The sequence below is a fragment of the Sphaerodactylus townsendi genome, linkage group LG04, assembly GCF_021028975.2.
Source record: "Sphaerodactylus townsendi isolate TG3544 linkage group LG04, MPM_Stown_v2.3, whole genome shotgun sequence".
In the NCBI taxonomy this organism is placed as follows: domain Eukaryota; kingdom Metazoa; phylum Chordata; class Lepidosauria; order Squamata; family Sphaerodactylidae; genus Sphaerodactylus; species Sphaerodactylus townsendi.
The window spans coordinates 14,018,093-14,032,291 of NC_059428.1; the positions used below are offsets into that span (position 1 = coordinate 14,018,093).

Below are 14,199 nucleotides of genomic sequence, written 5' to 3' on the forward strand. Positions count from 1 at the left end.
TGATACCACAAATTAAAGCTGGATTAGGTAGCCTTTGATCTGACTGAGAACAGGGTCCTATATTCCTTGACAGATCTGGGAGTTACCCGAGCAATGAGGCAGCAGAGGCCCCATTACACACACACAAAAATGTCGAGCAACAGAAGCTTTTCAGACCTTTGGCTGATTTCAGTGGTGGGAAAGACACACAGAAACAAAGCCGGTGAGTCCAATAACTCCCACAACGTTCTCCTTCAGCACAGGTGTGTTACAGGTGAGAGGACAACTTTATATGGAATTGGAAGTTCAAGGTACTCTTTTTGAAGCCAGCTTTTTCTTAAACCTATGCGAAGGCTTCCAAGTTACTGAGTAGAAAGTTCAACACAGGTCTTACTGTTAGGGGGTTTTAGAAGCACAAACTCTGACCATCCTACCCTATCGCTGCTTCTTTCAATCTAGTGGTTCCCATGACCATGATAGCACAACTGAAAGGACAGGCATCCACAATGAAAAGTGATGATCAAAAGATTGGATATTGGTCAAGGACATGTTGTTAAAACTTGTCCGTGAACATCTGGATGGATGTCCTAAAACATTTTAATTTGTGTAAACTTTTTAAAGCATTAACAACGGTGAAGGATGATGATGGGGGTTCCAAACCATTAGGACAGGGGTTTTCAAACTATGGCCCTCCAGATGTTCATGGACTACAATTCCCATCAGCCCCTGCCATCATGGCCAAGTGGCAGGGCTGATGGGAATTGTAGTCCATGAACATCTGGAGGGCCATAGTTTGAAGACCCCTGCATTAGGAGAATGTAAGTCAAGAAAAAAAAATGAATATTGTCTTTTATGCACAGGCTTTCAGGAGAGGCTAACCCAGGCAGCCCCAAACCTCTTTTGAGTCTGCAGGCACGTTTGGAATTCTGACACACCATAGTGGGCGCAGCCACAAAATGGCAGCCACAAAATGGCTGCTGCAGGAGGAACAACCAGCCACAAAATGGCCACCACAGCCTAATTTCAGTCACATAATAAAGATTCTTGTGCTGTGGTAGCAGCTGCTGCCAAAGGAATCTTTTTTTAAAAAATCTGCACAGCCAATCAAATCTCAAGTAGATAAGAAGGCTTGCTGGGCAAAAGGTCCACTTGGCCCCGCCTACTGCCTAAAAACACCTGGCAGGCACCAGAAAAGGTGTTAGCGGGTGCCACAGCGCCCGTGGGCATAATGTTGGGGATCCTTGGGTTAAGCTGTTAGTAGCTATGAAACCATGTCAACAGACTGAGATTCATTACTTGGGATTTATGAAACTTCATTATACTGGCGACTAAGATAAAAAACCCAAGCTTAGAGGAATGTTATTGCTATCAAAAGCCCCCTGCCCTTCCGCCCCCCCCCCCCTTCCCCCCAAAAAACCCAACAACAACCGTAATTGGTTCCTGGGCTTTGAGAGGGTTTCACCTACCTCCAAATAGACCAGCTACGGTTGAGGGCTCACTGAGGAAATGGGAAGCGTTAGGATAAGCTTGTGGACCACAAAAAGAATCTGATAAAAAGGCATATGAAGTAGAAGAGCAAAGAAGGAACGTTACACAGAAAAGACAGAACTGGAAATACTCAAGTTTGCTCAGTTAAGCGCTCGGAAGCGACATCTACAGGTACTCAAAACACAAACAGGCAGTCTAGAAGACAGATTCTAAATAGGGAAAGTTTTGCAGCACCTAAAAGGCACAAAACCCAGCCATGTATCACGTCTACCATAATTATTTTTAAGCCAAATGCCTCGTTTTACACCTTTGAAAAGATCAGCTAGTGTAAAACCTTCAAGGCATTCATGTTATACCTGAAGTAAAGTGACAGAGCTGGACAGTAGATGCATATTTGGTTGCCACAAAGGGGTTTGACTCGATAAATGGGTTGAAGCGATCTAGAAAACCAGAAAGAGTTAAATTCCAAGTCACTGCCGGAGACTGTAGCTTTGGGATTCTATGCTTCTGGAAGGACACTCTGCTGTATGTGGGACTAAACCTGAGTTTTAATGAGACTAAGCATCTACATCTGGACAGTGGCATACCACCCAGGGTGTTAAATGTCCCCGGGCTGTGGCCATTTAGTTGTGGCCCCCCCCCCCCCCGGAAAATCGCCCCCCACACCCCTTCTCCTTCCCCCTGAATCCATACACTGGCTTCAACACCTGGTGCAAAAAAGTATTGTTTGGTCGTGGTGGGGGAGGGTTAAGGAAGGAGAAGGGGTGAACTCAGATTTTGCACCAGGCTACATTTTCCCTAGATACGCCTCTGCGTCTGGATGCGTCCAGGTCACAGGAGGGTCTACCGGTTGTTGCCAACAGCCTGCTGTGCAGGGAACAGCAAGTCCTACCTTCTGTCATTCAGATAAGTGCTTAATAATGGAGCTGACGACTCCCATTTGAAAAGAAAAGGAAGATGCTTTGGTGTAATGAAAGTGCTGGAGGGGCTTACAAAGTGCTTGGGGCTCCATCAGTGCCTGCAGTGCCCTCGGTACCTTCGGGACTGCATTACCCCATACGTCCCTACTCGGCCTCTGCACTCTGCAGAGGCTAACTTGCTGGTGGTTCCTGGCCCCTCAATGATGCGGCTGGCCTCCACATGGGCCAGGGCTTTTATGGCTCTGGCCCCGGCCTGGTGGAACACTCTTCCTCCAACTGTCCGGGCCCTGCAGGATCTTGGAGAGTTCCACAGGGCCTGTATGACTGAGTTGCTCCACCGGGCCTTTGGAGAGACCAGCCGCTGAGTGCAGTGCCCCCTCCCGTTTTACTATCAGGGGTCCCCTAACATCATAAGAACACAAGAACATAAGAACAAGCCAGCTGGATCAGACCAGAGTCCATCTAGTCCAGCACTCTGCTACTCGCAGTGGCCCACCAGGTGGCTTTGGGAGCTCACATGCAGGATGTGAAAGCAATGGCCTTCTGCGGCTGTTGCTCCCGAGCACCTGGACTGTTAAGGCATTTGCAATCTCAGATCAAAGAAGATCAAGATTGGTAGCCATAAATCGACTTCTCCTCCATAAATCTGTCCAAGCCCCTTTTAAAGCTATCCAGGTGAGTGGCCATCACCACCTCCTGTGGCAGCATATTCCAAACACCAATCACACGTTGCGTGAAGAAGTGTTTCCTTTTATTAGTCCTAATTCTTCCCCCCAGCATTTTCTTTTTGAATGGGACATCAATGGGATCCACCGTTCTTCCCTCTTGGGGAGGGTTTTAAATTTCAATTCAGATATTTGCTGGACGCCGTTTTATTGTGCTAACTGTTGCTTTAATGGATTTTTAGCTTATAGCAAATGGAGTTGTGTATTTATTATCTGTAAATTATTTATTTGTATTGCCATTTCCTTCACCTGTTTTGGGGTTGGGTTGGGTTATTTTTGTGGGGACATTTGTGTTGTACACTGCCCTGAGCCCTTTCGGGATAAGGCGGTATATAAACCTAAATAATAAATATAAATAAATATACCAGGACACCTGCAATAGGACAGAATGTAAAGTTTCCCTTCTCTTGAGAAGTTGCTAGATCTAAATTTCTACTACCATGTTTCCCAAAAAATAAGACAGTGTCTTATATTAATTTTTGCTCCCAAATATGTGCTATGTCTTATTTTCAGGGGATGTCTTATTTTTCTGTGTTCTGTTTGTCGGGCATGCTTCCAAACAAAAACTTTGCTACATCTTACTTTCAGGGGATGCCTTATATTTCACACTTCAGCAAAACCTCTACTACGTCTTATTTTCAGGGGATGTCTTATATTCGGGGAAGCAGGGTAATTACCAATGTGCGGACCTTTACGTTGAGCAAGCTGGTATCTTCACTGCAATTGGGAATCGCGCAGTAGTCTGACAATTACCAAAGACAGTCAGCTAAAACGAATAAGGTTCCGCCGGGTAACAAGAAAGCATCTTTTGGAAACCCCAGATTTGTCCTGAAGACGTTGTGTCAAAGGCTTTTGCGGCCAGAACGAACTGGCTGTTGTGGACCTTCCGGACTGCGTGGCCGTGGGTCCTAACGTTTCGCCCACATCTGCTGCCGGCATCTTCAGAGGCATGTCACAGCAAGAGGTGTTTCTGTGCCACGGAGAGAACCACATCTTGCTGTGACACGTGGGTGAAACGTTAGGAGCTAAAACTACCTGACCAAAGAGCTCAGAAAACCCACATCTAAAGGGATCAGAAAGAAAGGCAGGAGGGAGAGCACTAGTCAGAAAGTACTTTACCAACAAACATCTCATGAGTAGGTGTCCTAGTAGTGAAAGGAGGTACGTCAGAGGAGACAGAGAGGTGATCGCTAGATTTTGCGAGGAAAGGATTTAGGCTCGGAACGGCATCGTCAACGGCATCCGCGGTGGGAGTGAAGGGATCTGCGCAACCCAAGCAGAGGAGAAGAGGAGGAGGAGGAAACAGAGTTAGTCTGACACATTAGTAAAGAGAAGAGCCTGAGCAGCACAAGAAGTTTAAGAGGAAGAACAACACCTGGGGACCTGAATGCAATCAGACCGCTTTGCAGAACTGAGAAGCAGCTATTAAGCATGCTCCACGTTGGATTCTTGAACACAAAGCCCAAAATGCTGGCTGTATAATAGTATCAAACTGTAAACATGTATAAATGTGTATTTAAATCATATGAGTAAACACACCGAATACAGACGCTGGGAAGCTGGCAAAGAATGCAAACCCTTCCTGATTAAAAAAAAATAAGAGTCTCTACACAGAGAAGATGCACTAGTCTGAAACGAGTTGTACAAGAGAGTCCAATCCAAGAGAATCCAGAATGAGTTCCCAGGTATTTACTCATTTTCATGGAACCGCTGTCCACTTCTTTAGCATGTGCGTATTGCTCTGCCCATTGCTATTCCTGGAACCATAATTAGAGTTTGGATTTAGATCTCCCCTTTCTCTCCTGTAAGGAGACTCAAAAGGGCTTACAATCTCCTTGCCCTTCCTCTCCCCACAACAGACCCCTTGTAAAGTAGGTGGGGCTGAGAGTTCTGAGAGAACTGTGACTAGCCCAGGAGCCTGCAACCTGAGGCTCTCCAGATGTTCATGGACTACAATTCCCATCAGCCCCTGCCAGCATGGCCAGTTAGCAGGGGTTGATGGGATTTGTAGTCCATGAACATCGGGAGAGCCGCAGGTTGCAGACCCCTGGACTAGCCCAAGGTCACCCAGCTGGCATGAGTTGGAGTGCACAAGCTAATCTGGGTCACCAGATGAGCCTCCGCAGCTCAACTGGCAGAGCGGGGAATCAAATCCAGTTCTCCAGATTAGAGCGCACCTGCTCTTAACCACTACACTACGCTGGCTCTCAGGGGCTGGCAGCCCATTTCATATGAAGAAAGGCTCAAGAGTCTGGGACTGTTCATTTTAGAGAAGAGACTCCTACGAGGGGGCACGATTATGCACAGTGTGGAGAGAAAATACGCTTTCCCCTCTGAAAACACTAAAACTCAAGACCACCCAAGGAAGCTGATGGGTAGCAGATTCAGGATGGACAAAAAGAAAGATTTCTTTACATAAGAGACTGATTAAAATGTGGAATTTGCTACCGGAGGATGTAGCAATGGTCATACACATGGTCCGTTTGACAGGTTCATGGAGGAGAGATCTATCAGTGTTTACCAGCCCTGGTGACTCAAGGGAGCCTCCATTTTCAGAGGCAGTCAACTACCGAATGCCAGTGTATTTTTGCTGTACAGCATTTTGTAATTTAGTGGCCCCAACTCGCACGCCAGCCAGCCCTAAGTGCTTGGGTTTATGAAACCAAGAACTGGCTGGCACGCAAGTTAGCCTGTAAGGAAGAGCTGGGTTTGCATTGTTTGCCACATCTGTATTCACTGTGTTTACTCATGTAATGTAAATACACATTTATACTCATTTGCAGTTTGATGTTGTTGTATACAGCCAGGGTTTTGTGCTTTGTGTTTAGTTGGTTGCTTTTGTGTTTGCACTTTACCGATTTATCTGCATCGATCAAGTTGGATTCCTGCCAACAGGCATTTTCTCTCGAAGGCATTTTAATCTTGCACCGCGCTGGTTTTTGGACCTCAGAATCCCCCTTGACACCAGTGAGCTGAAAACCTTTCACCTTGAGATATACTTTCTTCAGGCCTTCCTTCGCGTACGCTCACAAAATCAACCGGTAGGAAAACTCCTAATTACTCTCTTGTGTTTGACTGCACATAAACGTGCCACAGCAATTGTGTTACACCAATTGCAATTTAAAACTCACATGGTTTAGGATGCAGAGATGGGGCAGTTTCTTGCCATGGTTGATTTAGCACTAAAACAAGAAAGGAGGATGGAGGGAAAGTTCCTCAAGGAATACCAGTTGCCCCTGGGGATGGTAGGGCGTGCCCATGTCCTCGTTCTGGATTTCCCCACCTACTGATTACCGCCTCTGGTAAGCATTTGTGTTGTGACACACAAACCCAGCAATCAGTACGGTTGTTGATGTGCATGCTGAAATAGCACGCCTAAAACATTGCACACTCCGGCTGAAAATTGACAGGAAAAGCTGTAGGTATTAAGTCACAAGGCAGACACACCAGTTCTAGGTCTACACTGGTCTTTACGAGGCTGTTTTCTTGTGGCTGAAGACATGCCTGACAGAATACCTAGCAGTCTGCAAACTGCTGTGACAGGCAAAGAACCGTCTGGGCAGTCAAGCTGTAACATGCTCCTGTAAGAATCTCACTGAACACGTTGGGCAGCAAGCATCTCATATAAGTCTAGTGGCCCCTTAAAGGTGGATAATGTGCCCCTTTATTCTCCTGTGCTTGGGGTCCCTTTACTATCCATGGGACCCATTTTTCCTTCTCCCCTCTTTGGGAGGGTTTTAATAAGGGTTTTATTGCTCACGCGGTTTAATTATATTTACCGCTGTGTTTATTTTAATGGTTTTTAATTGTATATGTTGTAACATTATGTTGTTCACTGTGCAGAGCCCTTCGGGGGTAGGGCCGTATATCAAACAAACAAACAAACAAACTTAAGAAAGAGCTTGCTGGATCAGACCAGAGTCCATCTAGTCCAGCACTCTGCTACTTGCAATGGCCCATCAGGTGCCTTTGGGAGCTCACATGCAGGATGTGAAAGCAATGGCTTTCTGCTGCTGCTCCCGAGCACCTGGTCTGCTAAGGCATTTGCAACCTCAGATCAAGGAGGATCAAGATTGGTAGCCATAGATCGACTTCTCCTCTATAAATCTGATCAAGCCCCTTTTACAGCTATCCAGGTTAGTGGCCAGTACCACCTCCTGTGGCAGCACATTCCAAACACCAATTTCAGTTGTCCACACAGTCCCAAGCAGAGAACCATGTAGAGTGGGGGATGGGGAACTAGTTAAGCAGAGCTCAACCCTGACCTCGCCCCTGCCCCAGATCTAAAGATCCCCAACTGGGCTCATTCGTTGTGTTCTCTCTTGTGAGTAAAGGGAGACAAATGGAAGAATCAGAGTTCGAACCAGGGTCCGGAAGACCTCTGTCCAAGTCCTCATTCTGCCGCAAACCTTCCTGAGCGATCTGTGGCGAGTCAAACACTCAGCCTCGATGACCTCACAGGGTTGTTGTGATGATAGAATAGGGAAGTGTGTACGCTACCCTTCAACTTGCAGTAAAAATTTCCACTGCCCTGACCTGGATGGCCCAAACTAGCACTACCTCGCCAGATCTCGGAAGCAAAGGAGGTTAACTCCTGAATGGAAGACCACCAAGGAATGCCAAGATTTCTATGCAGAGGTAGACTAATGTCAAATCACCTCTGTTCGGCTCTTGCCTTGAAAATTCTACGGCACAGGTGTCAAACTGGCAGGGGATTATGGGAACTGTAGTCCATAGCATCTGGAGGACTGCACAGGTGTCAAACTCGCGGCCCTCCAGATGTTATGGACAACAGTTTCCATCATCCCCTGCCAGCATGATGCTGGTGGGGGTGATGGGAACTGTAGTCCATAACATCTGGAGGGCTGCGAGTTTGACACCTATGCCCTATGGCAGGGGTCCTCAAACTGTGGCCCTCCAGATGTTCATAGACTACAATTCCCATGAGCCCTACCACTTGGCCATGCTGGCAGGGGCTGATAGGAATTGTAGTCCATGAACATCTGGAGGGCCACAGTTTGAAGACCCCTGCCCTACGGGGTCACCTTGAGTCGCATGCAGCTTGATGAACTTTCCACCCCCACAAAAACTTTGTTGAGCAGCACAGCTGGGAGAGGTGGTCACTATTTAACTAGCCTTCCACTGCAGCTGGGACCTATGACCTCGTTCTCTGCAACCGTAAAGCATTAAGAGGAAACCGAGCTGCAGCTCTCGGCATCCATTGCTGGGATTCCAAGTTTTGCCACACTATTGACTGCTGTCCCTACAGAGAAGGCAACAAGGGTCAGCGTGCCACTTAGCTGTCATGATATATAAAAAAGAGAGTAAAAGTTCACAAAGAGGTCATCTTCTGAGTTAACAGAGGTTTGCAAAACCCCGGAGGATGGAGACAGTCACTCTGGGGGCAAAAAGTAGCAAAGATTAACCTTTAACATGATTGGTGAATTCAACTGTAATTCTAGACCAATGAAAAGCTGTTGCGTGGGTGGGGAAAGTATCCCTGATGTATGCATTGTATATGCTTTGTTGAGATAGAGTCTGAGTTACCTAAGAACATAAGAACTAGCCTGCTGGATCAGACCAGAGTCCATCTAGTCCAGCACTCTGCTACTCGCAGTGGCCCACCAGGTGCCTTTGGGAGCTCAAGTGCAGGATGTGAAAGCAATGGTCTTCTGCTGCTGCTCCTGCTCCTGAGCACCTGGTCTGCTAAGGCATTTGCAATCTGAGATCAAGGAGGATCAAGATTGGTAGCCATAGATCGACTTCTCCTCCTCCATAAATTAAGTTCTGTGTGTTGAACTTTGTTATTGCTGAAGAGTTCTGTATAATATAATAGTCTTGTCTAGAACAGACTTGTGTAACCTTCCAACTGCTGAAGTAAAAACCTTCCTATGGAAAGAACATCTTGAGTGGAGAGTATTCTTTTCCAAAGGTAATAGAAGGTTGCAGTGAGTGCAAGAAGACTTCAGATCTTCTCATCTTACTAGAGTGACTCCGCTTTAAACTCTGCTGATATTAACTAGGTACCCGTTAACAACATTTTTACTGTAGGCAGATGCAAACAACGCCACTAGTCTCACACAAACACTCATTTCTGCAAACAGCAACAGAAGCTTCATTGGAGTTCTCCCATTATGTGCCCCCACTCCTCGACTCTGTGCGCAGAACAGGGAGTGAACAGCAGAAGGGGCTTAAAGGAAAAACTCCACGTGAACCTACAGCCGCCTGTTCACCTTAGGGAGGAGGAGCGCAAAGGAGTCAGTGGCAGCAGCCAACATGGCTGACCCTTTAAGCCTCTGCTCGGTTGAAAAGTCAAGGCCATTAAACGCTAACTGTTGTAAAGAGGTTTTCTCTTTTTTTAAAAAAAAAAGGAAAGGAAAAAAAAAGAGACGAGCCTTTTACCAAATGACAGATTAACAGAAAAGCCCGAAATGTGGCTTTCCTGGAAAAAACACAACCCAGTTGCAGGATTATGCGATTCTTTTCTGGGCAACCCCCAGCAACAGCTTCTTCCGTGCTGGAGAAGCGCTGGTGACAAAACAAGCCAATTTGGCTGCTAACTCTGCCGCCGCAGGAGAGAGAAAGGAACCGCCCCCACCGCCCCACGAATACGCCTGCCCTCTTGGCCTTGGCCCCTTCAATAAACCACAAGGTTATTCTGTAGCCGAAAGGAATTCACATATTCACAGATCTAGGATAATGGACGCCTCCAAGCACAAGGCAGGTTGTTCAAGAGGCAGAAGGTGACTCTAATCTGGAGGAACCGGGTTTGATTCCCTGCTCTGCCACCTGAGCTGTGGAGGCTTATCTGGGGAATTCAGATTAGCCTGTACACTCCCACACACGCCAGCTGGGTGACCTTTGGCTAGTCACAGCTTCTCGGAGCTCTCTCAGCCCCACCTACCTCACAGGGTGTTTGTTGTGAGGGGGGAAGGGCAAGGAGATTGTAAGCCCCTTTGAGTCTCCTGCAGGAGAAAAAGGGGGGATATAAATCCAAACTCCTCCTCCCCCTCCCCCTTAATGCCGAAGCTGCAATTCAAGGAATCGCGATCCAATGCAAACAGGTGCCTCGTGACCTGTTGGTAAAACATATTCGAAAAGGGACCGATGTTATTTCCCCCATTGGCTGCCCTGCATAGCAGCAGGCTCTGTACATCTTGAGGCTGACCATCCTATCACTGAAGAATGCACGTGTCAGAGTTTGATCACAAATTTGCTGGAAAACGATGGCCACCAGAAGTTCGAAACACAAGGTCCTTCTCTTCCCTGCCTCCCGGGTCACATCTAAAGACAATCAAAATGCAGTTGCCAGTGCTCTATTTTAATCCGGGGGATAACAGCACCGAAAGGAGCAAGCTTGTTTTCTGCTGCTCCAGAGACCAGGACCAGGAGTAATGGGTTCAAGGTGAAGGAAAAGAGATTCCAACTAAACATCAGGAAAAACTTCCTGACCGTAAGGGCTGTTTGACAGGGGAATGCACTGCCTCGGAGTGTGGTGGAGGTTTTGAAAGAGAGGCTGGATGGCCATCTGTCAGGCGTGCTTTGATTGTGTGTTCCTGCATGGCAGGGGGTTGGACTTGATGGCCCTTGGGGTCTCTTCCAATTCTATGATTCTATAGTTCTATAAAAGCTATTCCAAACGGTCTTTTGTGGTAAGTCAAAGTCCTTTTTGTATTTGCAAAGCAATTCCTCCGCTTTGAGATTTCCAAAATCTTGGAATTTTTTACTTTTAAGATAAAAGAATTCCAAACTGTCTTTTCACCTGGGGCAATTTCTCAAAGAACAGCAGCTTTCTGTCCAGTTTCTATATATACAGCACATTTGGCTGACCGTCGGATGTTAAGTAGAAGCTCTAAACACCTCCTAAGTACCATGAAATTTTAGAGGAATCTGAACTAATGATATATGCAAAATGAAAAATGGGTAATATAGCAAGCTCTCCAGGGAAAGGATCTTCATATGTATAAAAAGCCTGTGAACTCCCAGATTAATTTAGAAAAAGAAGAAGAAGAAGAGTTTGGATTTATATCCCCCCTTTCTCTCCTGTAGGAGACTCAAAGGGGCTTACAATCTCCTTGCCCTTCCCCCCTCACAACAAACACCCTGTGAGGTGGGTGGGGCTGAGAGAGCTCCGAGAAGCTGTGACTAGCCCAAGGTCACCCAGCTGGCGTGTGTGGGAGTGCACAGGCTAATCTGAATTCCCCAGATAAGCCTCCACAACTCAAGCGGCAGAGCTGGGAATCAAACCCAGTTCCTTCAGATCAGAGTGCACCTGCTTTTAGCCACTACGCCACTGCTGCTCGTCTAGATTTACTTTCTAGAAAGGATGTGACATGCAGATACTAAATGATGGGATGTTGCGAGCTGCCAAAAACTCTCAAGTCCCACTGCTAAAGATGTTTCCGTTGAAGTCCAATCTCTTTATACTGGAAGGATTCGAATTGCAGGACCTAGTTATCCATGCACAGAAAGCCTCAAGTTGACTATATGATGTCAAGGCAGAAAGGGCTGTAGTTTCTAGCATCACATTCCGCTTCAAATCCCCAGAACTTTGGGGGAGAGTTGTAAAAGTGATGCTTCCTGATATTTTAAAAATTAAAAAGTTTACATCCCACTTTTCCTTGTAGTTCAAGATGGGATACAACCACTGTTCCCTGTAAGGCACAAGGGTACACCGTCACTGTTATTGGTGCCATGCAGATAAGGGGCCACCCTAAGCGGTGGGATAGCCGACACATAGCTACCTGACAACCATAGTTGGGAAACAGGGATACATGGAAGGAAATGATTTTGAGGTCATGAGGAATCTTGAAACAATCTGAATAGACCAAGGCAGGAGGTATAGACAACAAATCAGAACAATCACATAATGGGGCAGAAAACAGCAGTACAACAAACCAACAGCCTATTGCCCAGGCCTCAGGAAAACAATACTTCCATGTCTAAAAGATATGAGGTTACCAGACAGGCTTGCTGTCGGTTGGCGGTTTATTCTGCCCCCTGAAACTCAAGAGAGGCAGGCGTTTTACCAGACAAGGGGTTGCGCAGTGACTTCCTTTCTATGCTGCAATGTCAGCATAGAATTAAGGCCTCGTCAGAGTTTTTGGACTACAACATTCCCCACCTCGGACAGAGTGCAAACAAAAGCTATCCTCACAACTCCAGGAGTTTTTTTCTTTCTTTTTTTTAGCAAGCCTTTATTGGCATAGACAACAGTACAACAACAATTTAAAAAACAGATTAAAAAGCATATACAGTACAGGAAATAAATGCTAGGTTGAAGGAAATCTACTGGCGTTTAGTAATTTCCAGGAGAAAGTCTGCCACTATCATACAGAGAGAAGGATCGGGATTGTCCAACAAGTAGTGTAATCTAATTAAATCGGGGAGATCGGGTAAATGTAAAGGAGTAAGATTCACATACTTGGATCTGATTTCCTTGAATCAGAGACAGTGTAGCAACTTCAGAGTTCTTTGTTAAACAAGGAACCTCCTGATTCTGCCCCTATTTGCAAATTAGACTTTTGAGGATTACAGAAATACTTTCAGCTGCCGCTCCCACCTTGGGAAACACACTGACAAAGGAGGACTACCTAAATGTCTCCAAATAACACATATTCCTATATGTTCCCATATCTGTGCCTGCTCAATATATATATATAGTGCCAGAGATGAAACTCAGAGCCCTCTCTGTGGCCACGCGTGCACAGAGTTCATCATGTGATAATAGTGTAATTATTTCAGGGACATTATTAGCATTAAACCTAAGACCTAGTTTTGGGGAAGCAGTGTAGGTAACCCTGTTAAGCACTGTTAAACCCTACTGATTTTCATGGGAAGAACTAAAGCGTGATCCTTTACCTGGGAGTAAAGCTCGTTTGCTGGCAATGGGGCTTTGCTTCTGAGTAAACCCTCCTAGATGCGTCGCGGATTCACCCGTTCTGGCTGTTGCACGGGTTGCTTCAAAGCAAAGCCACCGCACTTTCTATACTAAAACACTCAGTATTCAGGTTAAATTTGCTACATGTTGGCACTTTGCAATAAATAAAGTGAGTTTCCTTTTGGGACGCAGTTTGGGCACTCGAATTCTCAAAAAGCGTTGTCTCATCACTTGCTCTAGAGATACAGCGTTATAACCAGCTACTTCAGGGAAAGGTTCCCATTGGCTTACCTGCCCAGGTCCCTCCCACTTGGGGTGCAGAAGACATAGGATGCACAGATGGGTGAAATGTTGGCTGCAGGTCAAGCAGGTCATTTGGCAACTTTGATGTGCTAGAGAAAGAGACAAACGCAATGATCAGACAGGATTCCAAGAACACCAGCCTGCCGTGAAACTTACCCAGACCTTCAAACTGCAATACCCATTGCGCTCAAGGTTATGTATGTGATGTTCTTATACAGAAAGAGCACAGAATGCGGTACTAGATACAAATTATGGCTTCTCAAGAGGTCACCTTTTTATTGTAGGCCATCCCGCCGCACTCCTACCAGCCATAAGAGTTGCATGTTTGCTGGAGCTAAAAATGCCCAGTTAGAAGCATGGCTTCAGTGTCTTTCTGTCACCAAGATGGAAATGGGAGAAACACACTCAGGAGAATTATGAATGTTTACATGCTTAAAAAGTTACAGGACATTCTGCAGTGTGAGGAAGTGCACCAGGGATAACTCAAGGAAACACTCATTTAGTTGGCCCAAGGTTCATTTAGCTGGCCCAAGGTCGTGTTGGGGAGGGAGCAAGCTTTCTGCTGCTCCAGAGACTAGGACCAGGAGTCACGGGTTCAAAGTGAAGGAAAAGAGATTCCACCTAAACATCAGGGAGAACTTCCTGACAGTAAAGGCTGTTGACAGTGGAATGCACTACCCTGGAGTGTGGTGGAGTCTCCTCCTTAGGAGGTTTTTAAAGGGAGGCTGGATGGCCATTTGTCAGGAGAGCTTTGATTGTGTGTTCCTGCATTGCAGGGAGGTGGATTTGATGGCCGTGGGGGTCTCTTCCAACTCTATGATTCTAAGTAAGCCCTAGGTTTGTTTCCTGAGTTATCTATTTAAGGAATCTTAGGTAACAGTTTCTGGATAAAGCAGTTCTCCAC

At 46.2% G+C, this 14,199-nt stretch overlaps 1 protein-coding gene across 9 annotated transcripts in view; it reads right to left on the reverse strand.

Annotated features, from left to right (window-relative positions):
- PICALM (phosphatidylinositol binding clathrin assembly protein) overlaps positions 1 to 14,199 on the reverse strand; it is a 102,039-nt gene that overhangs the window by 22,569 nt on the left and 65,271 nt on the right. For 3 of the 9 annotated variants that reach the window (XR_007244245.1, XM_048493256.1, XM_048493257.1), the window contains exons 12-15: positions 13,284 to 13,384; positions 4,232 to 4,375; positions 1,824 to 1,907; positions 1,446 to 1,526 (exon numbers count right to left, since the gene is read on the reverse strand). Coding sequence is in view for 5 of the 9 variants with exons in the window: in XM_048493256.1 (XP_048349213.1) it covers positions 1,446 to 1,526; positions 1,824 to 1,907; positions 4,232 to 4,375; positions 13,284 to 13,384 (410 nt within the window). In the remaining 4 variants the exon portion in view is untranslated. The remainder of the gene's footprint in view (positions 1 to 1,445; positions 1,527 to 1,823; positions 1,908 to 4,231; positions 4,376 to 13,283; positions 13,385 to 14,199) is intronic. The other 6 variants (XR_007244246.1, XM_048493258.1, XR_007244247.1 and 3 more) reach the window with 3 other exon arrangements.